The sequence below is a fragment of the Danio rerio genome, chromosome 20, assembly GCF_052040795.2.
Source record: "Danio rerio strain M-AB ecotype USA chromosome 20, GRCz13ab, whole genome shotgun sequence".
In the NCBI taxonomy this organism is placed as follows: Eukaryota; Metazoa; Chordata; class Actinopteri; order Cypriniformes; family Danionidae; genus Danio; species Danio rerio.
Window position 1 is genome coordinate 16,298,815 of NC_141040.1, and position 27,440 is coordinate 16,326,254.

At 37.9% G+C, this 27,440-nt stretch overlaps 3 protein-coding genes and 1 long non-coding RNA gene across 4 annotated transcripts in view; 1 reads left to right on the forward strand and 3 right to left on the reverse strand.

The window, feature by feature from the left end:
• prrc2c (proline-rich coiled-coil 2C) overlaps positions 1–2,548 on the reverse strand; it is a 55,420-nt gene extending 52,872 nt beyond the window's left edge. The window contains exon 1 of the mRNA XM_087298088.1: positions 2,178–2,548. The gene's annotated coding sequence lies outside the window, so the exon portion shown is untranslated. The remainder of the gene's footprint in view (positions 1–2,177) is intronic.
• LOC147832170 (uncharacterized) lies at positions 383–2,534 on the forward strand. Its single transcript, XR_015518255.1, has 2 exons — positions 383–826; positions 1,025–2,534. It is a non-coding gene; the product is annotated as an uncharacterized LOC147832170 (long non-coding RNA).
• A 3,651-nt stretch (positions 2,549–6,199) lies between the features above and the next one.
• Positions 6,200–11,776, reverse strand: si:dkey-239i20.2. Its single transcript, NM_001044829.3, has 9 exons — positions 11,751–11,776; positions 10,519–10,683; positions 10,180–10,368; positions 9,825–9,990; positions 9,403–9,545; positions 7,954–8,153; positions 7,479–7,834; positions 7,294–7,366; positions 6,200–7,184 (listed from the first exon to the last, which is right to left on the reverse strand). The coding sequence occupies exons 2-9, from the start codon at positions 10,648–10,650 to the stop codon at positions 6,755–6,757; spliced, it is 1,689 nt and encodes a 562-aa protein (NP_001038294.2). The 5' UTR covers positions 10,651–10,683; positions 11,751–11,776; the 3' UTR covers positions 6,200–6,754.
• On the reverse strand, positions 11,288–25,632 carry fmo5 (flavin containing dimethylaniline monoxygenase 5). Its single transcript, NM_198910.2, has 9 exons — positions 25,594–25,632; positions 20,418–20,595; positions 19,653–19,841; positions 19,379–19,544; positions 18,264–18,406; positions 17,964–18,163; positions 17,466–17,821; positions 15,554–15,626; positions 11,288–15,443 (listed from the first exon to the last, which is right to left on the reverse strand). The coding sequence occupies exons 2-9, from the start codon at positions 20,547–20,549 to the stop codon at positions 15,020–15,022; spliced, it is 1,683 nt and encodes a 560-aa protein (NP_944592.2). The 5' UTR covers positions 20,550–20,595; positions 25,594–25,632; the 3' UTR covers positions 11,288–15,019.
• Positions 25,633–27,440: the final 1,808 nt, after the last annotated feature.

The following is a 27,440-nucleotide window of genomic DNA, read 5'->3' on the forward strand; positions in this document are numbered from 1 at the left end:
ATGAATTCTGCTGTCTTCATTTGTTTAAAAAAAAAAAACATTTCTTTGCAATTTAAGATGACATCTTTGGATATCTTTTCTGCTGGAGATAGTGTTGTCCTAAAATTTTTTTTACAAATCTTGCACATAACTTAGGAACGGTATAGCAGAACATTTTACCAGTTTTAAAACCTTGACTTTTCCAAACCACAACATACCTTGAAAAGAGTTATTCCCTCATGCTTAGATACTAGGGCTGAACAATATATCATTTAAGCATCGATATCGCAATGCGTGTATTTGCAATAGTCACATCGCAGGATTTCATTTTTTATTAAGCATTAAAGAATAAAGATATTAATACATATTATTTTACATTATTTTATAAAATATTTTTTATTTTCCTTCAGCTTAGTCCCTTTAGTAATCAGGGTCACCATAACAGAATGAACCGCCAACTTATCCAGCATACGTTTTACGCGGCGGATGACATTCAGCTGCAACACAGTACTGGGAAACACCCATACACTTTCAAATTTCCACAATCAATTCACCTATAGTGCATGTTTTAGGAAACCATTTCCAACACAGGGAGAACATGCCAACTCCACAAAAAAACGCCATCTCACCAGCCGGGAACCAGCGACCTTCTTGCTGAGATATCATTGTGCTGTGAATACAATAACCATGCTATTTCATGTTTGATTATTCAATTTCCATATTTCAATTCAGTTAGAACAATGAAAGACTTTTATTTAACTTTTATTTTTGCTCTATTTCTTGTCATTTGTTTATTTTATACAGATGAACCATACACAATAATCACCCCACACTCTTACAAATGAAGGTATAGGAGCTGTCACTGGGGCAGTACCTTTTCAAAATGTACATATTAGTACATGAAAGGTCTACAACGCTACTACAAAGGTACTTTTTAGGTACAAATATTCACCTTTTAGGTACCACTGTGGACTATTTGGGTACAAATATGTACCTTTTAAAAAGGCACTGCTTCAGTGACAGCTCCTGAACCTCCATTTCTAAGAATGCAGGTGATCTAAAGGAATTAAATGTTTACAAATAGATCTATGCAAATAATCTAGGAAAATTATATTCATATTGCAATATATATTGCAGCAAAACAAAATACTGCAATGCCAATTTTTTCCAATATCGTGCAGTTTTAAGAGATACTGTAGGATTTCGGGCGTTAATTCATACATGCATGTAGAAGTCAGGATGATTTGGGACTAAATAGATAGTACTATTCTATGAATTTCAACATCTACACTATTACATTTCTCTACTACACTATGGATTTCTCAACTATTTAGCAAGATCTATGGGTGAAACAGTTCATGCAGTTCATAAACGTATTCATGCACCTGGATGGGAAACAGACATGCAATATCTTTTAAGTCTGCATAACACTAAGCACATGTCTACATGGCACACTTGCCACATACAACAGATTTTTTTTAGGATTAAATGCCATTTATGCACAGGTCAACCTGGTTGGGAGGATAAATGAATAGCACCACCTTCCTCCTCTCTGGCTCTGTGCACACTTGGTACAGTGTGAGATGCAGCAGGATTTTTAAACCACACGTATACTGCATACAATTCAACTTCGCACTACTCTGTACCTCCATGCACACAGTGACTGGCCATTTGCATGCACTGATTTTAATGTTTTGTTTGATGTACTTGGAAAAGTCATGTGAGCCACCATCACCTTTGGCTAACCTACCTCTGCACAAGCACAACCAAGAATAGGACACTGTATAACCACCAGTGCCTTCCTCGTGGCTGCGAACTCGTCTTTAAAAATGAAACAATAAAACTACTAGTTTGAGATCGTGATGAATTCATCAAGCCAAAAAATGTCCAAATGTCCCTATTAGTATTTCGCCGGCAAATGAGTCATTTATTGGAAAGAGCATGTCAATTGGGCCCTGTGAGGTGGCCTCCAAATCCCCACTATCTCCCCCAGATTTTTGCCTCCGGCTACCCGGTTAACATCTTTCTGCAATTTCTACACAAATCCTTCCCATATAAACGTGATTGGTATGAGAGAAGGTGTGAAGGGTTGTGGTTGCGTGGTTTGTCGTTGCTCATGGCAGTGCTAACATTAGCCAGACTGACTCCTTTCTATTCAAACACAGCAGCTGCTGCACGCTGACCAACCGTAACCATACCTGTCTCCGCCGGTCCCGTCTCTCTCTTCAGGTGTAACCTTGTGGTTTATTCCGTCCAGAAGCTTTGCGTCCGGGCCCTTTGTTTTGTGTCTTTCAGCGCGTGTGTGTGAGAGAGGCCGGCTGTGGATTACAAAAGCTCGTGCTATGCTAGTTCCAGCTAGCCGAGCGGTTAGCGACCCACAAAAACCCCTTTCACAGACGAGAGAGACGCGCTTCTCCTCCCCTCTCGGTTGTTTTTAATTCCTGGTATCTCTCCGGTTGCGCCGCCGGTGTGAGGTGAGCAGTAACGGGCGGTTGGCGGTTTCTCGTGCGCTCGAGAGAGGCCCCGCTCGCGCCGCGGCCTGTCGCACAATCAAAGATGGCAGAGCGCCAATCCACGAGAGCCTGACGTCAACACGTACAGACGCTGCGTAGCGCTAGTGACCGAGGAAAGGCCTAGACACAGCAGATGGCGCCATTTGTACGTTTTAGCAGCCAGATTGTTCCATCTCTGGCACTGATTTATTTTTTATTGAAACGAAGTGATAATACAAAATTATACACAACGGTTGCAGAGTGTGCATATCAACAAACTAATAGTGTAGATTCAGCCTTTTTTCTGATGTGACTTCTGCTTTTCAAATTATGGGTTGCACATCCGGTTCGGGAAACTTCCATTATTAGAGAACTGAAGCATATCACTTCAAACTAGATTCTTAAAGTTTGAGAACAAACTTTGAGGCTGGCTTGTGAAAGCCTGACGGTAATAGTTTATTTAGTTTAAACAGTTTTAAAAAGTATGAAAAGATAGATAGATAGATAGATAGATAGATAGATAGATAGATAGATAGATAGATAGATAGATAGATAGATAGATAGATAGATAGATAGATAGATAGATAGATAGATAGATAGATAGATAGATAGATAGATGATGGAGGGATGGATGGATGGTGTGCTAGCATAAGTCAAACAAGCCAACCCCCGCTTCTCTACGATTTTCTGATACTGAGATATAGCTGCTGTTGTATCGTTGCTAGGTTAGTCTGTTTTGTTGACTGATGATGTATCAAAGCTTCTTGCCAGTATGAACAGTTAAAAGCAACACCCATGTCTCTATCACACAGCAGCATGACAATATCAATCTGAACCTCTATAATGGCAGTCTATGGGACCGTTGCTAGGGTGCCATATCTGGTTGTTAGGGGTGTGGCTAAAAAGTTAAAAGCTCATCAGTTATTGGTAGTTTGGTAGTCTGAGTTAAATGAGCCCAGTTAGAAGCCTGTAGGACAGTCTGATGCAGACTTATGAGGTCACAAAGTTTGGTCCAATGTTAAGTCAATGGGATTTTTCAGACGGTCCCGGGACGTTTTTCGGAAAACCAAAAGTCGGATCAGTCGGAAAAGATATAGCAACCCGAGTCAGACCAGTTTGGAGGTCTGGTGGGAGTTTGGTGGTCAAAGCTTGAAAGCTCTAGGAGGAGATAGAGTTTAATTTTTAGTCTCAGAGGATAACAATAGTCTGGCTTGCTACACAAGCCAGCCTAATAATAAGACTGAATGGAATGGCTTGAAAATGAGAGGTATGCTTTCTTTTGTGTTTTGTTTTTATTGGCCATGAAAACAACGTGAATTGGGTAAGCTGTCCGTAGTCTTTGTGTGTAAATAAGTGTATGGGTATTTCCCAGTGATCGATTGCAGATCGAAAAAAAACATGCTGGATACAAGCTTGATGTTGTTTTCATTCATTCATTTTCTTTTCGGCTTAGTCCCTTTATTAATCTGGGGCACCACAGTGGAATGAACCGCCAACTTATCTAGCACATGTTTTACACAGCGACAGCGGATGCCCTTCCAGCTGCAACCCATCACTGGAAAACATCCACACACACATTCATTCAGACACATAAATTGCTGACAATTTAGCCTACCCAACTCACCTGTAGCGCATGTATTTATGGGGGAAATCAGATCACTTAGAGGAAACCCACGCGAACACGGGGAGAACATGCAAACTGACCCAGCCAAGGCTCAAACCAGCAACATTCTTGCTGTGAGGTGATCGTGCTACCCACTGTGGCGCTCGTTTTAAGTTTAATTTAACACTATTTCCATGAATATATTTATATTTTCATGAAAAATACCGGTTACACCAATTGACACAAACAAGTTACACCTCCTGCAGGGGCGCCCCCAAGGGGTAAACTCTGGCCCCCCCAATAGGATTTTGCTGTTGATATAATTAATTTAATGTGCTAATGTAAATTCCTAATATTTAAAAAAATAAATAAAATGCACTAAATTATTGTTGGTGCCATTGACGTACAGTGTGTAGTTGATTCACTGCCTCTTCCCCTTAGCGCTGGTTCAACTCTGGTGAAAGCAGTTGTTACATTGTTTTCCAGAAACATTTAGGATTGCTTTCTGTTATTTATTTATAATAATAATTGTATAATAATATTAATAATATTTGTATTTATTTAGAATAAATATAGTTAAGTTGTTATATTTATTGAAAAACAAATATAACAATATAAGGGGTGTATGGGGTGGTTGGCCCAGGGTGTCATTTAAACTAGAACCACCACTGCCCTCCCTGATCGTTGCTGACAGCAGGCACACACCTTCAATAGACAGCAATGCCAATTTAATATTTACCTTAAGGTACATCAAAAGAAGAAGCTACATTATAATATTGTGGCTCAAAAAGGAATATGGATAAATGATATTATTAGGGTATGTAGTGTGAGTGTGTGTAATGCCTTTTGTTCAGTTTGTTCATTTGTTTTATTAATTAATTCATTAATCTTCATTAATTTTAAACATGGCATATACTGTATGTTGTACAATAAAAGTATGTGAAAAAGAGCTGAAAAGAAATTAAATATATGAAAAGTGTTTTTAAACCTAATATTGATTGATTTTTATTTAATTTGCACATGTACTTGCTCAACTATTTTAAGAAATAAATTGCAATATTTCAAGAGTAATTAATTAATTTAATAAATTAATTTAAAAAATGAAATAATGAGGTTTTAATAAATTTACTTGTGTGCAAAAACACTGAATCCAAAACAAATAAAAGTAACAACTAAAGAATTCAGACAAACATATTAATATTAAAGATCATACTCTATATGTTGAACATGCCCATATGTTAAGCATTGCCATTTTTTAAGAAATTAAAAAAATATAACTTTTTTATATAGATTTTAAATAATACACTTGACTGATGTGTTTGGCTGTAAGAGCTCTACAGGCACTTCTCTAAACAGCCACAGATTTTCCACCCGACTGTGCTTCTGAATTTAGAAAACTATTATTTATTTCTGTGAAGTTGTATTTTTAGTTAGTTCAGTGACTGGTGTTTCTTTTAGTTTAATTTGAATTTTATTTCAGTCAACAAAAATGTTTTTGACCAACAATTTTAGTATGTGTTTACTAAAATAACCGTTCTAACTAGTATTATAGTACTACTATAATAGCAATGTTTTACTTGCAATTGAACACAACTGAAATTACATCATACCTTTTATTATTATTATTATATTAAACAATGAGCATCTTTCACAGCTCTGTTAATAAAATTATTTTTCTATAGGTTTACTACACTAAAATTTAAAAGACAGCACTTCCTTCATTCATTCATTTTCTTGTCGGCTTAGTCCCTTTATTAATCTGGGGTCGCCACAGTGGAATAAACCGCCAACATATCCAGCACGTTTTCATGCAGTGGATGCCTTTCCAGCCGCAACCCATCGCTGGGAAACATCCATCCACACTCATTCACACACATTACGGACAATTTAGCATACCCAATTCACCTGTACCGCATGTCTTTGGACTGTGGAGGAAACCCACGCGAACGCAGGGAGAACTTGCAAACTCCACACAAAAACGCTGAGGCTCGAACCAGCGACCTTCTTGCTGTGAGGCGACAGCAATACCTACTGCGCCACTACGTCACCCAAGAGAGCACTTCATAGTTAATTTTAGACTGTGAATGATGATCCAGTAAAATTAAAACAAAGATTTACAGTTTTTTTTATTTGTGTTATTTATTATTCTTTTTCAATACAACAACAAAACTTAAAGATATTCCTTCATAATAATATTAATGATTTTTTATACTATTTAGATAAAATTTAGTATGCTCAACTGCTAACATCATGTATTTTACCACAAAAGTACATTTATGCATTCAATATACACCAAGAATTGCAACAAATATATTTATTCAAATGTTATTTGTTATATTTTCAATTTACAATAATAGCTAGAAGTCGTACAAGTATAATTTAACCTAATGCCATATTTTTTTACAGTGAACGTCGGTTTGTTAAAACCACACATCAATTAATATAATTAGGCTGACACACAAAACTTTGTTTGAAATCAGATTTAGTGAAATGTAGATTATGCATGATTTGCTTTTCCAAAGTTTAAGCTGATAAATCAAAGTATCAGTATTACAATAACAAATTCACAGAATTTACCACATTCTTTTTCCCCTGCTCTATACACACACTGGTAAAGTTAATCAGAATAGAAGGATGAGATGTTAATTTCACATAAAGTATGTTTCTTACTCATACATAATCACTGTGTGGGCATTGGCAATGGTACAAACCCCCTGATCTTGTCCAGTAAAGCTGAAGGGTTTTCTAAGAATGTTTGCAGACTGGCTCTGCCGTAATACAGAGCAGACAGGAGCCCTGCAATAGACACTGAAAATATGAGTGAATGTGAGAAGCTCTGTGACTGTGGTTCTTTTGTACAGCGTGTTTTCAGAGGCTCCACCACTCGATCCCACTGAGTCAGGATGGCCTGACGTGCACCTTCCCACTGGCCTGGTCCATGCAAGCGAAACTGGTATGGGGTGCAGGGCCCAAAGATGATTTTGAAAGCCAGTCTTGGGTCTGTCAGCAGCAACCTCGGGATAGAAGGACGGACACCCACTTGTTTAGCCAACTCATCCATGTAGGGGATGTAGTCCACCTGGATGGTGTGCCTCTGGGCTGCCACGTACCTGCATGAAAGCAAGATCAAGAGTCAATAGGATACAGTAAAATTACAGTTTAACCCCAGAAACTGTGTTAATGTTGTTATATAATCATGTGATATGAAATGTGAAGGACCTTTGAGTCATTGCTTGCTCTTTGGCTTTAATGTCCTTCATCATAGCATTCTTTGAAGGCAGTTTACACAGTCCTAGTGAGCATAACACATGACAAATTTATGTATTTATACGTAATATATAAAGATATTTTTCTTTAAAACTGAAAGTGTATTTTATTTCATGATAAAAGAACACCTTGTATACCTTTAAAAACACGTGTGGCCCAGCGCGCTTGCATCTCAGAGATGGGCATAATGGCTCCCAGAGGCTGGATCAGACCAATCACTGCTAAAGTTGAGCGCTCTAGTCCTGGAGGATATACAAATTTGTACAGGGATACCTTGTTGTTTGAAACAGGGATCACATGCGAGGAAAGGAAGGGGAATGAGAAAGTGTAGCCTGTGGCAAACACCACCAGATCAATGTTATCTTCAACAGTGCCATCCTCAAACACCACACTAGATCCACAAAACTCCTGCACATTGGGCTTGACTGAGACGGTACCAGAGAGGATCCGGTTTGGCAAATCATCATTGACCATGGGATGTTGGCTGAAAATTCTGCCAGATTAAAAAACAGCAATATTCACCACAATGTTGAAGACAGCAATATAAGACAGTATGCTGTTTTTAACTGTAACCAGCATGATCTGAATGTAGTTCTTCAGTATTTACAGTACCTGTGCTCAGGCTGCAGTCCATAGAGCTTGTGGTCAAAGCGTTTATTCAGATGACTCTCTCCCAGTTTGTTACGATATTTAACAGGCAACGAGTCAAGAAACCACATTACTGCTCTGTTATTAAACATCATATCGAAAGGAACGCCGCTGTCTCCCACACGATTGAGGATCCAGGATCCCTTTCGTGTGCTCAGATAAACCTGAAATTGAAGCCACATACACCTAAAATTGAACACTCTTTTCTTTCCATGCAATTATAGTTATAAGAGTTCACTATGTTGCTTAACGTTTTGGCACACATGAGTCCTCACTTAGAAATGTTGCAGAGTCTTTACACTCAAGTGCCACTGAGCCTTGGCACTCTAGTTCCATAGACCACAAGTGTCAAACTCAGTTCCTGTAGGACCACAGCTCTGCACAGTTTAACTTTAACCCATATGTCTCAAACTCAATTCCTGGAGGGCCGCAGCTCTGCACAGTTTTGCTCCAACCCTAATCAAACACATCTGATCCAACTAATCAAGGTGTTCAAGACTACTAGAGACTATAAAGCAAGTGTGAATTAGAGGTGGTTGGAACTAAACTGTGCAGAGCTGTGGCCCACCAGGAATTGAGTTTGAGACCACTGATTTAACCGCAGTCAAGCATGCCTGTTTAAACCAATGGAGTTCTTCAGGCTTGTCTGAAACCTACAGGTAATTGTTTTAAAGCAGGATTGGAACTAAACTCTGCAGAGTTTGACAACCCTGCTGTATACTTAGTGGGTTTCTCTCTGCTGCTCTGCCCATTATGTGGATTACCTTCCTGTGTTTGTGGATGGCACAGTGCTCTACTGCTTTTGACCGTCCAGAGCAGGGGTCACCAACCGGGTTGTCCAAACTCGATCCAGGGGGGCTGGTGTTCTGCAAAATTTAGTTCCAACCCCAATCAGACATGCCTTGGCTGGCTAATCAAGCTCTTACTAGGCTTTCTAGAAACATCCTGGCAGACATACTGAAGCAAGTTGGAGCTAAAATCTGCAGGATATTGGCCCTCCAGGACCGAGTTTGGACTCCCCTGTCCTAGAAAGTTACCCGCCAGCAAAATTCAGCTCCAACCCTGGTTAAACACACCTGAACTAATAAATTAGAACCGGTAGCAGCACTTGATAATTACAGACAGGTGTGTTTGGTCAGGGTTACAACTGAAATCTCCAGGAAGGTAGCTTGGTGACTCCTGCTCCAGAGCTTGTTATTGTGACTCCACTCCAGAGCACACTTCTCTCCGTGACTTCAGAGTCTGGTCAGAGTGGTCTTCATCCACAGACAAGTGATCTTCCCTACTTGCCCTATCGTGGTGATCCCATCTTCTGCTCCGCCTGCCCTCACAGTATCTGTATTTTTAATTGAGTACTTCATTTCAGACCTTCATCTCCAACTTATAATAATTCATGTAAGTCAAGCATTTCACCTGTTTGGCCATTCTGCTCAACTCCACAGCAATATCTCCTCCAGAGTTTCCAATGCCAATCACAACTGCCCTCTTCCCACGCCAGTCTTCAGGGTTTTTGTAGTCACGGCTGTGAAAGAATTTCCCCTTAAATGTGTCTATTCCTAAAAAGAAAATTGGTACAAGATTCCACTGTAATGAAAGAGATATATATACACATATGACTATTTCATCTATGACTCATGGGCCCTGTTAGCAATTCCAACATTCATTATATGGATAAGTAAGTTCTGTCAGATCTGGCCATTATCTAGACTTATGGTATCAATCATTTTCTATTGTTGTGAGGCCTTTAGTTTACTATGGGTGTCTGCTTTTGAGTTTTATTGACTTAACGTTGTTGTACTTTGCACACAATCTGTTTGCCTTATTTGTCACTGCACCTGGAAAGTCTTTTAGAGGAAGGTGGGGGTGACAGTGGTGACCAGTGCAGACCATCACAGCATCAAACACCTGCTTCTCTCTTAGACCATCCTTAGACTCGGTCTCTACATCCCACTGTCCAGAGTGAGGGAAGTCTGGCCTTGGTGTGACATGAAGGACTCTGGTCTGAGAAGCACAAAACATGACTTTTTAAACCTCTGCCAGTCAAAAACATCCTTAGCTATGATATATATATATATATATATATATATATATATATATATATATATATATATATATATATATATATATATATATATTTTATTTATATTAATAAGTTTCCCCCTTTTAACAAGCAATAATAATTGTCAGAACCTGGAAACGGATGTGCCGTTTAAGTTGGAAGTTTTCAGCGTACATGCGGAAGTATTCCATGATGAGGGAGTTGTGCATGTAGTTTGGGAAGTGAGCAGGGATTGGGTAATCACTGTAGCACATCATCTCCTTCGAAGTGTTAATAATCAGTGAGTGGTAAATGCTGGCTTGGTCTGGATCTGGATTTTCCTTAGATGGAAAGGCAAAATGGATACTGAATCAGGTTATCTCTTGACTGTTGTTTTGTGTAATGAGGTGTGCCTCAGGGTTTAATGATGAGCCCTCATCATTTTATTATATGCACAAGTTTAATAGGCTCAGTCATGTGGAAAATCTTACCTTAAACCTCCAAAGTCCTCCGATATCATCACTGGTCTCAAAACACACAGGCTCCAGCCCTTCATCCAGACAGCATTTGATGCAGGCCAGTCCAGAGGTTCCTCCTCCAATAATAGCAACACGTTTAGCCATGATGATCCACAACCGTTAGATTTTAGGTATGTGCTGGAGACAGTAATTAATAATGAAATATATAATTATTATTGTTGTTTTTATGGGTGGCAGAGCGATGTCACCTCACAGGCAGTAAGGTCGCTGGTTCGAGAACCGGCTGGGTAAGTTGGCATTTCTGTGTGGAGTTTGCCTCTCTGTGTTCGTATGGGTTTTCCTCTGGGTGTTTCTCTTTCCCCTACAATTTAGCTTTCCTCTTGGGTAAGCAAAATTGTCTATAATGTATGTCTTGGTCCTCCAGGTTGGCGGTTGAGCGTTGGGCTAAAGACCCATCTCCATAAAAATTAGATGTTACTAAACACCAACAGCGTTTGGCTAAATGTCAACTTCGATATAAACATCCCTGGGAGTAAGTTTTTTTTTTTTTTTTTATAGAAAGGAGTTTATAGCATACCATTAAAGCAAAGTTAATTGTTATATATGATAACGTTTTATATGGCCATTGTTACTTGTGGTGCAACCAAGGCAAGTGGAGGCCAATTTATGTGCAACCAGAAACATTTTTTTAATGATCAAAAAAATAGATTTTAATTACAATTCTATTGATGTTGCAATTAAAATAAACCGAATCACAGCAAAAATACCTACCTAAAACAAATTTTAAATTAGAAAAAGATTCTCTTTTGTTTTTTATTTTCTTATTTTTTATATATTTTTAGGTACAGTATTTTTAAAATACAATTTTAAGCACACATTCAAAACAAATATGCAGTTCTTTCTGACGATACCCTACGAAAGGTTAAGGTCTATTTTTCTTATGTAATCCTTTAGGTAATGTATACACTACATATGCGCCACTAATGGTTGTAGCCATATGGCTCCGTTACTGCACAGTCCTTTTGAAAGACTGCTGCGTCATCCCTAGGTCAACACATGTGGGAATGTATATTACAGTTGACATAATAAAGTACTGATGCTTAGTACACACAATTATCTGCAGCATAAAACATTTAGATGAAATAACACATCATTTTAAAATTAAGCAACAATTAAGTAATATATAGTTTAGCAAACTTTAGTCACATTAGTGTAAATGCAAAGTATGTTGCATTGTATCTTACCAACTGTGAAGCTGTGGGTGAAGAAATTAATGTATAATGGTCACTTCAGAGAAATATTAACACTCACCACTCCCCTTGTAGGGTTGTAAAAGGGGCGGAGGTTCCTGTCAATTTGACTGGTCAATGTTCATTTAGAAAATGCTGACATTTAATTTTATGTGTTTGCCTTTGCACTACATCTCATGGTCACAGTCTTGATAATCACATGCAAAAAATACAGATGGAAAAATCACATTAAGTACCAACAAAAATAATATAATTAAACTTAAATGTAATTTTTATTAGTACATTTAAAAATATTTTCTAAGGACATAAGAATCTGTAGTTTAGACGACTAATTGGAGCAGAAACAGAGGTGGAGCCCAAAACCAAGGATTGCCTGGAAAGACAAAGGACCCTGGTGAAGCCAAAACCTACAGATGGATGACAGATTACACCGGAGCAGGGGGATCAATATTCCAAGGCACATTGTGCCTGGTTTAAAGAAGCATCAAGATTTAAACTCATACGACAACTCTAATGACCACGTTAGTTCTGTAGACCAGATTGTGGCCATGGGAAGAATGGTGGACCAAGGAGTGATCAGAGTAGCCGATATGTCAGAGGATGATGAGCAAGAAAAGAAGTAAATCCAGAGAGGAGTAAGAGCAAGGCAAGAGAATGGTACCAAGAGACCTATCAAGCAGAGGAGAACCAGTGGGTCTGGGACAGGGAACTGGACAGAATTAAAAAGTGCTTACAGGTATACAATCCCAGCAGAGCAATGCAATATGTTGAACCAAACCAGCAGGGTAATGGCTTTATGGGTAAGGGCCGGCTCACACTGTGTGATTTTGTATAATCCTGAACCAATGTTGCATGTCAGACTGCACGAACATGGCTCTCATGACACACTGCAAGATCTCAGTTGTCATAAAGTTTTTAACAGCAATGAAGATTTGCCAAACACGAAAGAAAAAGCCTTCGGAGTTTGACGTCATCCACCCGTCACACTTTTACTATCCTGCATTCTGAAATGATTCCTTACATAAAACGTAAACAATTTGTAGCAGCAATTTTGCACACAGTGTGTCTAAATAATATAACTAGGAAGATTAAAAAAAAACTGTTGTGACATTTTCCCGCTGTCATTTGAATTGTCTCCTGAAACTGCCATAACTTTATCGAAAGAAAAATCTGATCTCAAAGGGCGCTAAGCGGCTGTCTGTTAACATATCAAACTAATGATCAAAGATTACAGATTTTTTCCTAAGGTTTCAGGAATCTTTTAGGAATTCTCAAGTTTGTCTCAGATAACAAATTTGTAGCTGAAATCTCCTAGTGTGAGCATGGCTTAAAACATAAGTAAAGAATGCACAGGTCAGTGAGTTTGGGCTCCATTGTGGCTGGCACTGCCTCTGCCATGGGGATGTTAGTAGGTGTTATCTATGGACATAGCCTCAGGCTGAGACCCAAGGTATCCCTAAGAATGATAATAGATGACAAAAGGTCAATAAGGTCTGGGGGAACCTATGGGTGTGGATTCATGGAATCAGAGGATCAAGGCAAAGCTGAGGAATCCAATGACTGAGGCAGAGCCGATGCTTGGAAAGCCCATGGCAAGTCTGAACAACACAATGAAGCCACAGGAAAAGAACCTGAGGGGATTAAGGAATAAGGCAGAGATGAGGCAGCAGAATACCCAAAAATAGAGGAGGCTGGGTTGGACCATTCATGATAGAGATTTGGATCTGGACAAATGAAACAAGAAACAAGATAGAATTAAGGCCCTGGTATACTTCAAACAAAGTTTTATGTTCTAACTGTGTCCTCCTGCTTGAGTAGCCTACTGCTAAACACAACAACAGCAGCTGAGAATAACTGTTTCATAGACAGACTACTGTGGTGGACAGACACTGAACAATGTTTGGAGCTTTATCAGAGGTGGCACGACGCAGTTGCGTTTCTCGTCTGCTGTGATAGTACAGGTGCGAATACATCTGTACCAGTTCTGCTTCTCGACCCTCCAATGTATTCATGTTGCTAATTTTGTGTTGATGTGCTGGATGTTTTTCTTCTGTCTGACTATAAACTGTAAGAATACAAAGTACGTCAAAAAAGATGGAGCTTCATGACACATCCACCAATTGTGTAATCATTGTAGAAAAAATGGTAGCTCAAAAGTGTTTTGAAATAAAGGAACTTCCCTAAAAAGTTCACTATGGTAAGCTGTTTTGAACTAAAAAGAACTTTGTTGTGGCTAGATTTGGTTTGAAATCAGAATACTGGAATTTGTAGGCTCTCAAAACAGTTGTTTACCACACAACCAAATGTATATTTGGGAACCTGACACAGCTCACCCTCAGTGACATAACTGTAAAGGGGTGTAAATAATGCCATTATACTACACAATAATGCCTTTTTAATGTCAAGTGAAGGTACAGGGTCATGCACTTCAAGTGATGCAACGAGCTTGGCCTAGCGAACAATGGAAAGCCTCTGGCATTTGCTCCGACTCCAGCTTCATGGTGGGATTTTGCTTGTAGCCTGATGGGAAGAGAGTTGAAATTCTAGCTTAAAGGTTGCAGGTTCGATTTCCTGTACAGACAAGAATGCTGTGGGCGGGGTAAGTAATTAATTAGCACTCTCTTCCACTCTGACTTAAGTGCCACTGAGCTAGGTACCTAACTCTAGTTGCTCCCTAGGTGTTGCAGAAAATGGCTGCTTGCTTCCCTAATTCTTGGGCGATGTGGCTGCTGAACATCAAATCTTAATATAACATTATTATTAAATCAAAAATGCACTTTTCAAAAGTACACTTGTGCATTATCATAAAAGTAGGTATCATTAAAGTGCACTTAAATTGACATTTAAAAAAAAAATTTTATAGATCTTATTTGAAACTATTTAATTTGCTTCACAGACATATATTACTTAACAGACAAATATTATTTAAATTGACACAACAAAGACTGCTAGTAGTAGTAGTGCATGCTAGTGAATAAAATGGCACAAATATACAATTACACCAACAATTATAGTCTATTCAAACACACAAAATCGTTATTTCAAATCAAATTAAATGTTCTTTATACACAAGCTGTTCCAAATTTAAGGCACTTGCTTCTAATAAATAGAAGAACCCAGCATTGTATAAAAGTTCTGTTTCAATTCTGACATTTTCATGATGCTGACATTCGTTTGACTTTAAAATCAATCTGAATAAGGACAATTAAACTAATGTTAGATTACATATGAAGTTAAGTATGTTTCTGACTAATATAACATGATCACTGTGTGGGCAATGGTACAAACCCCCTGATCTTGTCCAGTAAAGCTGAAGGATTTTCCAAGAATGTTTGCAGACTGGCTCTGCCGTAGTACAGAGCAGACAGGACCCCTGCAACAGACACTGAGAATATGAGTGAATGTAAGAAGCTCTGTGACTGTGGTTCTTCTCTGCAGCGTGTTTTCAGAGGCTTCATAACTCGATCCCACTGAGTCAGGATGGCCTGACGTGCACCTTCCCACTGGCCTGGTCCATGCAAGCGAAACTGGTATGGGGTGCAGGGCCCAAAGATGACTTTGAAAGCCAGTCTTGGGTCTGTCAGCAGCAACCTCGGGATAGAAGGACGGACACCCACTTGTTTAGCCAACTCATCCATGTAGGGGATGTAGTCCACCTGGATGGTGTGCCTCTGGCTGACCACATACCTGCATGAGAGCACAATCAAGAGTCATTAATCATGCTGATATTGCATTTTATCTTTCAAAACTGTGAAAGTGATGTGTTTTGTAGTAATGTGAGGTGAAGTGCAGAGAACCTTCGAGCCATTGCTTCCTCTTTAGATTTAATGTCGTTCATCATTGCATTCATTGAAGGCAGTTTGCACAGTCCTGGGTGAACATAAGAGTTGCATACAGTTAATGCTTTGACATGTTGTATTACTTCAAAATCAATCTGAATAATCAGTGTGTAATATTTTAAAATAAGATAACGTCCTAATGTTTTAAGCATTGTTGTCCTTAGGTAGTCAGGGAAATATTGATGTGATTTTTAGGAAAATAAATCAAATCATTGGTGTCTAAACTGGTGGGTGCCAAAAGGTTTACTGTCCTGTATCAGGTGACTGATTCCAAAACTTTTGGAAAACTTTGGCCCAAGTGATTTTCAGAAACTCAGGTAACAGGGTGGTCATGTGACCATGAAAATCTGGGTTCTTATGATGTCAGTCAGTGTCATAGACTGTAAAATATATGGACGTAGTATCCGTGGCGTCACCCATTGGTTTCTAAAGAGCGCAAAAGAAGCCACAAGGAGGCGCGGCCAACCATCGCCATTTTGTTCACGCGTCATCACACCCACGGCGGGATACCAAACAAGGTCAAAGAGGCAGAGAGTGAGCGGAGCTACAGACACCTGCTGACAGTTTGCTTGGACCTGATTCAGACACACTTTACTTTGGAAGAAAGCTTAATACTTTATCACCTGTGACTCGTTTGTATTCTGACCACATGTGCTTGGTTGTATACTATATCAATAAAGTGTTTAGACTTTTAAAAACACTGCTGTAATACATTGAGCCACTAAACATTGTTCTTATGACATTTTTCAACAGGAGGAAAACGCAAATTACTTCCAAACACTTCAGATATAGTCTGTGTTAGTTAATGTAAGACTATTGATGAAATCCAGCATACACTGTATGACAACGCTTCAGATGACTGTTCTAGAGCCTACAGCTAATCAATCTGACAGATTCTGAAGTGCATTACAGCTCTAAATATAAATATAAACGATAAATGATCTTAAATAAAACAAATACATGTATAGAGATGGTATATAAGTATATATTTTTACTCACATGGGAAACGGAGGCCATGTGAATGGATTGTGAGCACAATTAAGTGCACTCAGCATGCCATGCTATCTAATAATTGTAGGGAACAAGTCCAAAAGGCAGTTGACTGTGTAAAGCCACATAAAACAACACAGAAATATGATAAATATGCCGAGTTCAGTGGCTAATCTGCAGGATTCAGCTGAGGTGACGTGACGGCGACCAACGAGACCTAGCTGTCACTCAAGTGGCCACTCCCTTAATTATGCAAACTTAATATAACTTAATATAAAGGAAACAGATGAGTTATAAAAAAAATTAATCCCCCTCACAGTTGTCTTGAAGGGTAATATTAGCTGTATTAACCAAAATCTTTCTTTGTACCAGACTGTAAACACCTTTTTTTCTGCTGTAAAGTTGGCCATTCTAACAGTGGGCTCAATTGAAATTTGCTCTATTTTGGAGCCAGGAGCGGCCAGGACTAGCGGAATTTTGGATGAATTGCAGTTTTAGTTACTTCCGTATTGGCTTCCTGAGGGAAAGCGGGAGGTTGCCGATTGGTCAGTGTGTACACCAATGCTCCTTTCTGATTGGCCAACATGATTGGCCTTTACTTGTGACGTGATTGAGCTGAATTCCATGTGTTGCATTGATTTTGTTTGAACCTTACTCATGTGAATACTTAATTCTGCATTTGGTGTGAACCTAGCACAAAGGATTTTATTGCTGGCTCTTGGTTCAGCATTCCCTTAGTTGGTATGGCCTGATTTTTCTAAAGCAGTGGCTTTTTATGAACCAGAAATCAAGTAGAGGATTTTAAATATGCTTGAAATATATCATATAACGTATTAAAAACTTTCTGTATTTTTCTGTGTATCAACATCATGTTTGATACCTTTAAAAACACGTGTGGCCCAGCGCGCTTGCATCTCAGAGATGGGCATAATGGCTCCAAGAGGCTGGATCAGACCAATCACTGCTAAAGTTGAGCGCTCCAATCCTGGAGGATATACAAATTTGTACAGGGATACCTTGTTGTTTGAAACAGGGATCACATGTGAGGAAAGGAAGGGGAATGAGAAAGTGTAGCCTGTGGCAAAAACCACCAGATCAATGTTATCTTCAACAGTGCCATCTTCAAACACCACACTAGATCCACGAAACTCCTGCACATTGGGCTTGACTGAGACGGTACCAGAGAGGATCCGGTTTGGCAAATCATCATTGACCATGGGATGTTGGCTGAAAAACCTGATAAATTAGCAACAGACGTAATATAATACATGTTGAATAGGGCAGATAATAAAACATAAAAAAGATAACATCATGAAAAAGTACAAATACTGAGACTAACCAATGGGATGTAAATGTTGTTCTTTAGTATTCACAGTACCTGTGCTCAGGCTGCAGCCCATAGAGCTTGTGGTCAAAGCGTTTATTAAGCCGACTCTCTCCCATGTTGTTGACAAATCCAACAGGCAACATTTTAAGGAACCAATTTTGTAATCTCCTATTAAACAACATATCTGATGGAATGCCATTGTTACCCACACGATTCAATATCCAAGATCCCTTTCGTGTGCTCAGATAAACCTGAAATGAAAAAAGGGAAGGCAATTAGGTACACAAATTCCTTAATAAGATTATAATGACTGAAAAGCTATAATTATTTTATGTTGTTTTGGCATTTCACCTGTTGGGCCATCCTGCTCAACTCCACAGCAATATCTCCTCCAGAGTTTCCAATGCCAATCACAACTACCCTCTTCCCTCGCCAGTCTTCAGGGTTTTTGTAGTCACGACTGTGGAAGAATCTCCCCTTAAATGTGTCTATTCCTAAAGGGAGGATATGAACAAGTAAGCATTACTATGGAAAGCAGTGGTCCTCAACCACTGGTTCAATTGGTTCCGGGTCGCATAAAAAATCATTAATTATTTTCGTTTTATTTATTATCCGAGTCTTCTAATATCCGAATCTTTTTTTAAAAAAAAAAAGTCTTTTATTTTGAAAAATGACCGTATTCTCTTGGTTACATCTTGTTCACTTGAGCAACCAAATTTAACCCACAAGAAGCTAAATGAATAAGAAACAGACGTCTTTGTAACATTTCTTTTCTAACAAGAAGGCCCAGTGAAGGACTTACAAACTGCCAAGGAATGGATCCGCAATTTGTCAACAAATCAGGTGAATACACCATGGCTGTGCAAGAATATTAACTGCTGGGGATCTCAAATGACGGTGGCCTTTTAGGGGAGCCGTTCACATATCGCGACATTTTATAGAGTGCATACAAGTTGGTTGTTTCCAATGGAAGTGTGCGCCTTGCATGCACAAGCTGCATGATGCGCCCAGTTAAAAGAATCCCGCAAGTCACGGGACAAAAATTGACCGATCAGCTTCAGCAGCTTGTATGGAAAATACACATTTTGGTAAGACTAATTATCCCAGACAAACACAGAACACCCAAACACTGCAATGCTTTGTAATTTTCTTCATAAATAAAACTTGTATCAGAATGACAGCTTGTCTTATCTTCTGAGAAAACGGTTGATGGACACCTAGCAACCTACAACCTATATAACACCGCCACACCCTCCCACCCCTGGTACAATTGTCAATCGTTGACCAGTCCGCGGTGATATGAAATTTGAGAACCTCTGATGTAAAGGACAGGATATTGATGTATGTAAATGCAATATATAAGGTCTGACAACAAGGCCTAGTGACTCTTGTACACCCAGAATGTTTTATTGACTTAAAGTTGTTGTACTTTGCACACAATCTGTTTGCCTTATTTGTCACTGCACCTGGAAAGTCTTTTAGAGGAAGGTGGGGGTGACAGTGGTGACCAGTGCAGACCATCACAGCATCAAACACCTGCTTCTCTCTTAGACCATCCTTAGACTCGGTCTCTACATCCCACTGTCCAGAGTGAGGGAAGTCTGGCCTTGGTGTGACATGAAGGACTCTGGTCTGAGGAGCACAAAGCATGACCTGTAAATCTGCCATTATCCTTAGCTAATTTTGAGATGCATTCATAACTTCATGCTTTTTAGTGCCATAATAACTTTCAGTTCTGACCTGGAAACGGATGTGCCGTTTAAGTTGGAAGTTTTCAGCGTACATGCGGAAGTATTCCATGATGAGGGAGTTGTGCATGTAATTAGGGAAGTGAGCAGGGATTGGGTAATCACTATAGCACATCATCTCCTTCGAAGTGTTAATAATCAGTGAGTGGTAAATGCTGGCTCGGTCAGCATCTGGATTTTCCTTAGATGGAAATACAGCATAAAAACATTGGATCAGGTTCTCTCTTGACAATTGACTTTTTATAAAACCAGATCAGTTTAAAAATTAATACATTTACAAAATGAAATTCATACATGCAGAGCACAATTCACATTTACAAAACCCAATTTGTACATCTGTAAACACAATTCACAAATTTACAAGTAAATAATATAATACATTTTTCATATTAAAATATTTTCACCAAATTAATTAGATTAATGTATTCATGAATCGTGTCTTGAACTTACGAATTGGATTTGTGTATTTTAAATCCTATTTTGAGTTTATGAATTGAATTAGCACTTTTTTAAAATAGTTTTTTATATTTGCAAAATTTGGATGTGTATTTTTGAATCATGTTTTGAACCTACGAATCGGATTTTGTAAATGTAAAATGTGTTTTGGATGTATGATTTCTATTTTGTAAATGTATTATCTTTGAGACCCATCTGCCTCCATAATTTTCTGTAATGAGGTGTACCTCAGGGTTCAGTGCTGAGCCCTCTTCTTTTCTTTAAATTCACAACTTCAGTGGGCTTATGTGGAAAAGCTCACCTTAAACCTCCAAAGTCCTCCGATATCATCACTGGTCTCAAAACACACAGGCTCCAGCCCTTCATCCAGACAGCATTTGATGCAGGCCAGTCCAGAGGTTCCTCCTCCAATAATAGCAACACGTTTAGCCATGATGATCCACAACCGTCAGACTTCAGGCACGTTCAGGTGAGAAGAACTGAAATTCAATTGTAAAGAATATATATATACACACACAGTATATATATATATATATATATATATATATATATATATATATATATATATATATATATATATATATATATATATATATATACAGTATATATACAGTATATATAAAGGGGGACAGTGGCAGTGCTGTCGCCTCACAGCAAAAAGGTCGCTGGTTGGACTCCGTCAGTTGGCATTTCTGTGTGGAGTTTGCATGCTTTCCCTGCGTTCGTGTAGGTTTCCCCCACAGTCCAAAGACATGCTGTACAGGTGTATTGGGTAGGTTAAATTGTCCGTAGTTTATGAGTGTGAATGAGTGTGTGGATGTTTTCCAGATATGGGTTGCGGCTGGAAGGGCATCCGCTGCATAAAATTGTGCTAGATAAGTTGGCGGTTCATTCCGCTGTGGCAACCCCGGATTAATAAAGGGACTAAGCCGAAGAGAAAATGAATGAATGAATGAATAAATGAAATTGCAATTTAAAGAATGTATTCTATTCAATAGTAATATTTCACTTCTTCAACAGAAGCATACGAAGAACCTATAAACATCAAAACTTAGTCAAGACTTGCCCAAAGATTATTGGTTTACCTCTGAGGAGTCTAACAGGGTTACATGAAAAGAAAGTATTAAGGAAAACTCAAAGTGTGCTAAGAGATGTAGCAATGTGTGCTCCCATCCTCTAAAGCATTTTTTTTGTTTGTTTTGTTGCCCTCTGGAAGAAGGTTAAGAAACATCAAATGCTCTTCCAACAGATATAAATTTACCTTTGTTTCAAAGGCAATAAGGCTTAACAACACTACATTTAAGCAACTCTTAAATGTACCTTTTAAATAAATGGGTCTTTGCTATGTTTTTTTTTACTATTTATGAAGCCATTATGAAGCATGCTGAATTGTGTTTTTTAATATTGTTTGCAAGTGATTTGTCTCTTTATGAGTTTGTTGTATCATGAAATGCCACTACCCTAATCCCATGGACCCTTCACTAAGCCTCGCCCTCCTTAGTTACTGTTGCTACGCCTGTCAAGCTTTATGTGCCTGGCACAGCTTTTTCAATGTGTGTGCGCCGGTTTCAGTCATTGCCAGCAAGGGATATAATGTCATTTTTGGTGAACAGGTGAGATATACGAGAAAGCCAGACAAGTAGTATGCCTTACAGGGGTATATTCACCACATAATAGGCAACCGATTAGAGAATAAATCAATCAAAATTGAAGCTAGCTTAGCCTAGCCGCCTCATACGCTAACCATTCAACAGCTTAGTTCTTGCTCAGCAGGAGAGGTGACATTTAAAAATAATCTAATAATAATAAATTAAACCGTGACTTCTCTATTTTTAGCCAAAAAGCCTGATTAATTCATTGGTGTGCAATGAAATATAACCTTACTAACCCGTGAGAAAACACGCATGACAGTGCTTTTACATAGTTCATTCATAGAAAGAACAGCCAGAAAGGGAAACTGATGGATTAGTGCCGAATATTAGCATCATTGACCCATAACAATGTACAGTAAGTTACCTATTACTCACAGTATGTTTGTGTGCTCTTTATAAATGACCGAAAAACAGCTGGGGGTAAAGTATATTGATCGCAGATGCTCAGTTTGTGATCATATCTCGGTTTTGTTCTGTTGATTTGTAATTTCAAATATTCGTAGTTGAAATAGATGGAAATATTAAGTTCAGTAAAGTTAGCAACAGATTCTCAGATTTTCCGGATTAATAACTCATGTCATTATGATCTATTCGCTATTAGTATGACTACGTTACTAACGTTATGGCGAAGGCTTAAAAGGAGCATTAATCATAATATCGAGCGAAAAAAAGGAGTAAGACAACTGTGAAACATAACTTGCTTTGTGTTTTTGTAGGAAACACAGTTTAGATCTGTTTAGGGTAAGAGGTCTGTGAGTTATTGCCGCCTGTATATCACTGAATGTGTCAGGAATATCAAAACAAAACCAACTTAGCTCCGCTTCTTTAGCGCCCCTTACACAGCTTGATCCACGCTGTCATTTCTCCTCTAGGGGTTTAGGTTTTGAAAAGGGAAAAAATTCCACCATCCCGTTCAAACTTTAAGGAGACCGGGTATCAGATTTGCACATTCCATATGTATTCGCTTGAAAGCTTGACAGAGCCACTGCGCGTAGCTACAGTTGCTAAGCCACGATTAGTGGATGGCGGTTTTTGAGAGTGGCTTTGCGAAGGATCCATGGTGGGATTAATAAAGGTGATAAACTTATTATATATACATTAGGCCCGTAGCCAGCATATTGAAAGGGAATGTTCTTTTTCCTCAATAAGTGGACATTTTTTTCAGTTATTAACCTCTTTTTCTATTCAATTATAAGTACTGCATTTTGGTCACTTTTTAAGCACTAATTTGTGCTGGATTAGATTGTCGGATGGTGATCATCATACTTTTTGATGAAAGCTAAATTTCCTACAATTTTCATCCATTCATTCATTTTCCTTCAGCTTAGTCCAGGCATGTCCAAGCTCGGTCCTGGAGGGCTGGTGTCCTGCAACATTTTGTTCCAACCCCAATCAGACACACCTGAGCTAGCTAATCAAGCTCTTACTAAGCTTTCTAGAAACATCCTGGCAGGCGTGTTGAAGCAAGTTGGAGCCAAAATCTGCAGGTCACCGGCTCTCCAGGATAGAGTTTGGACACCCCTGGCTTAGTCCCTTTATTTATCTGGCAGAACAAACATATGCACAGCAGAACAAACCGCCAACTTATCCAGCATATTTTACACAGTGGATGGGAAACACCCATACACACTCGTACACTACGGCCAATTTTGCTTACCCAATTCACCTATAGCACATGGCTTTAAACTGTGGGGGAAACCAGAGCACCTGGAGTAAACCCACGCCAACACGGGAAGAACATGCAAACTCCACAAAGAAATGCTAACTGGCCCAGCTGGGACTTGAACCAGCAACCTTCTTGCTCCTACAATTTTGTTAAACCATAATATTTTACCACAAACAATTTGTTTATAAATGTGCATTTATACTATCAATTATTAATAACTTTTAATAATGTTATGAAATTTGTATATAATTTTTAAAAGGTTTGAATAAATAAGAAAAAACGCTTTTTTAATTCAAATTTATATTATTCATCATTAAAAACAAAACAAAAAAACTATCATGAAACGGTTTAATACCTGATTTAAATTAAAAGCCATAGCCTATAGGCGGCCAGCTCATTTCCTTAATTCAGAATTTGTCCACTTGAATAATTAAAAATTTAGTCTGTCAGTGTGAAAATAACTGATCGAAGAAGTCTAACAATTTATGATGATATACTATTAAAAATGGAAAAAATTAGCTGATATAGGGGCCAAATTCTGGACTTTGTCAGTGGGGCGTCGGCCTTTCGAACCAGTTGAACACCCCTGGCTACGGGTCTGAAAATGTGCATTATGTAGATTATTTTGGAATGGGATATATGCACACACTTTTAATTTCAGTCAGTCAGCCCCAGGAGTTCATATGAATTGTCATCCAATACAAAATCACAAAGTTTAAGATCTGATTTATTTAAAAACCGTGATCTTCACTGCTTGGCTGAGATACAATATAAAGTGGATATAAAAAAACAAAAACAAGCAGCACTGCAAATAAATTCTATTTTCTGTATCATGTTTTTAAAATATGGAAATTCATTTTACCCCAGTCTTTTCAATGGAGTTTTACATTAGCCTGATGACAGCGCCGGCGTTGGTTTTTCGTCTCTTTTTACGCTTTAACAACCAAATGGATGCTTAAATCTATGACTGATTATATTTGAATTACATTAAAACATTAATGTTGTAAAAGGAGCCTTATGAACTTTAAAATAGTCACATAATCCTTTCACTGGAAGTTCATCATTGGCTGAAAAACACTATGTGCATATAACCCAGCATCTTGGTAAAAATTGGTGAAGCATCCTGATGAAATGAGAAAGATTGTGGGAAAGGCATTGGTAAGGAAGTGGAGGGAGAAATAAGAATCCAGTAATATAATTCATGAGAAAATGTTTATCAGCATTTTTAAAGAATGCAGATAGCATTTGTTTACTATGAGTTCTTGCAAAGCAAGTTATTCTTGTCATTGTCACTCTTAATAAATTTTTTTTTTGTTGATCCAAACTTTTATTTATTTTTAATAAATTAAATATACTGTATACACTTAATCCTTTATGCAGCATATTTATTAATTATCAATTGTAGTAAAAAATCTTTTAATTTTGTCAATTGTGTAAAACCTTAAGCTGTGGATTTTTCTTTAATGTCAAAAATCATTAGACTGTAAAGTAAAATATCCAGTTTCACTAGACATTTTGTAAATTTCTACTATAATTATAGGCTATCAAAACTAGCATAAATATAGGCTTTCAAAAATGTATGATTAGTAATGTGCATTACTTAACACTTCATTTAAACAAATGTGATTAAAGGTGATTTAGTCAATATTTAGATTTTTATTTTACCCTCCCAGATTATCTAACAGTTGTATTTTATACAAATAACATTAATTTGTCCAATCCTAACATCAATTAAAAGCTTATTTTTTCAGCTTTCATGTGATGTGTAAACAAATCTACTAATCGACACCGATGACTGGTTTTGTTGTCCATGGTCACAACTGAGGCTTTTTGTGAAAGCCTATGAAATAATGGTCAACAATACAGATAATCATTGCCGTTAAAAAGTACAAAAAGCAGCAAAAAAAACATTACGCAGTCAATGTCGGTTTATTCATCGCTGTTGAATCATGTCTAACGTTACGCAGTGTTGATTTGCAAACTGAATTGCAAAAGCGATGAAAACAACAAACTTAAGCACGAACCCTCTATTCAGTGAGGCAGGGATAAAATAACATCTACAAACCGTAAACGTTAGAGAAGTCACGTTATATAAATACACCCGTTTCAGACGATAAGTGATAATACAGTAAAAAAAATAAGTTTGTGGCGCACTTTACCTCAGTGTGCAGCGGCAGTAGATGTCCGTCAGTCTACTCGAGCCCTTCAGCTACACAACACACTTCCACTGCTGGAGACCACACCCTCAAATGGAGAAGGGGAGGAGACCCTGCCGCCATTCACTATGGTAAGTAGGCTAATGCTGAATAGTCTTTCCTACAGTGCATTGAAAATCTGTGTATTACTTTGGTAAAAATAGTAAATATCTACATTTTAATCCTATATAAAATAATGCATAGCATAAAAACTAACATAGCTCAGAAGCAGTCAAAATGCATTCATGTTGGCTACATATTAACAGTGTTGGATGTAATTAGTTACTACTTGTAACTTGTTGCTGTAATTATATTACTTTTTTCTGCTGAAAAAGTAAAGGATTACTTAACATTTTAGGTCATTTAATAAGAGTTACCTATAATTGCTTAAATACTGCAAAGTAATTCAACAGTTCTGAATAAAGGAACAGATATAGTGGCGTGATCAGGGGGCCCGCATCGTCGCACCATATGTATATATATATATATATATATATATATATATATATATATATATATATATACTTAATCCTTTTTGCAGCATATTTATTAATTATTATTTGTAGCAAAAAAAACTTTTAATTTTGTCAATTGTGTAAAACCTTAAAATAATTGTGGATTTTTATTTAATGCCAAAAATCATTAGACTGTTAAGTAAAATATCCAGTTTCACTAGACATTTAGTAAATTCCTACTATAATTATAGGCTATCAAAACTAGCATAAATATAGGCTATCAAAAATGTATGATTAGTAATGTGCATTACTTAACACTTCATTTAGACAAAGGTGATTAAAGGTGATTTTTTTAATATTTATATTTTTTTACCCTCCCAGATTATCTAACAGTTGTATCTTATACTAATAACATTAATTTGTCCAATAACGTCGCTTTACAGCTTGGATTTGAATGATTCTTTAGCGTAAAACAGGTTATTTTGCCTACATTTTAAGATTATAAGGCTGAACGTGACATGCAATGACATGTTATATGCAATGAGATCTTCCTGCAGTATTAAAGTCTAAAGTATTTCTCTGTTGCAGTAAGGATATTGCAATAATTAACCCCGAAGAAAGCAACTTGCTCAAAAATTAGAGGGTTTCGGAATGGTGGCCGAAAAATTGATACATCTCTAATCTCAATACACTGTTAGATTCCCATTGTTGCAGAATTCTGCTGTGTGATTGGCTTAGATCAATATGGATTTAAAAAGTCCAGAGCTTATCATTGCTATTGACATAAATTTTATAGCAATTAGATATGATATTGTTTATTGGGCCCAGGCTTACTAAGAACTGCTATGGAATTCCATGAGGCTTGAGGTTGACTCCATAAACTTTTAATCTGAGAAGATCAGCTACAAAACCAGTTGTTCAACTGTCCCAGTCACACACCCTGAGGCCCCCTCTCTGCCCTCTATTTTACCTTCTTCATCAGATCAGCCCACAAACCCAGCTCCACACAGAACCACCAAGTTCTCAATAAATAGTTCTCACAAAAATGTGTGATTGGTAAAGTGGTATAAATTTCACAGTAATGTTTTACAATTCCTGTTATATCTGTTGATTTGGGTTTTCACTTTGATAAGATATTTGCCAGATGCTCCACTCCAGGGAAAATACTTTACACATCAACTGATTACCAGACAAGGGTCTTTTGTGAAGTTTTTATTGTCCTGAATTTATGGCTATTTGTTCTGAGTTGAGCGTTTAAGCATTTGAATCTCTGAGCTTTTGCATCAAGACTTCCCAGCAAGCATATTTTGTTTTTAAAAGATGTCTAATAGATGTCTAATAGACCTCTAAGCATGG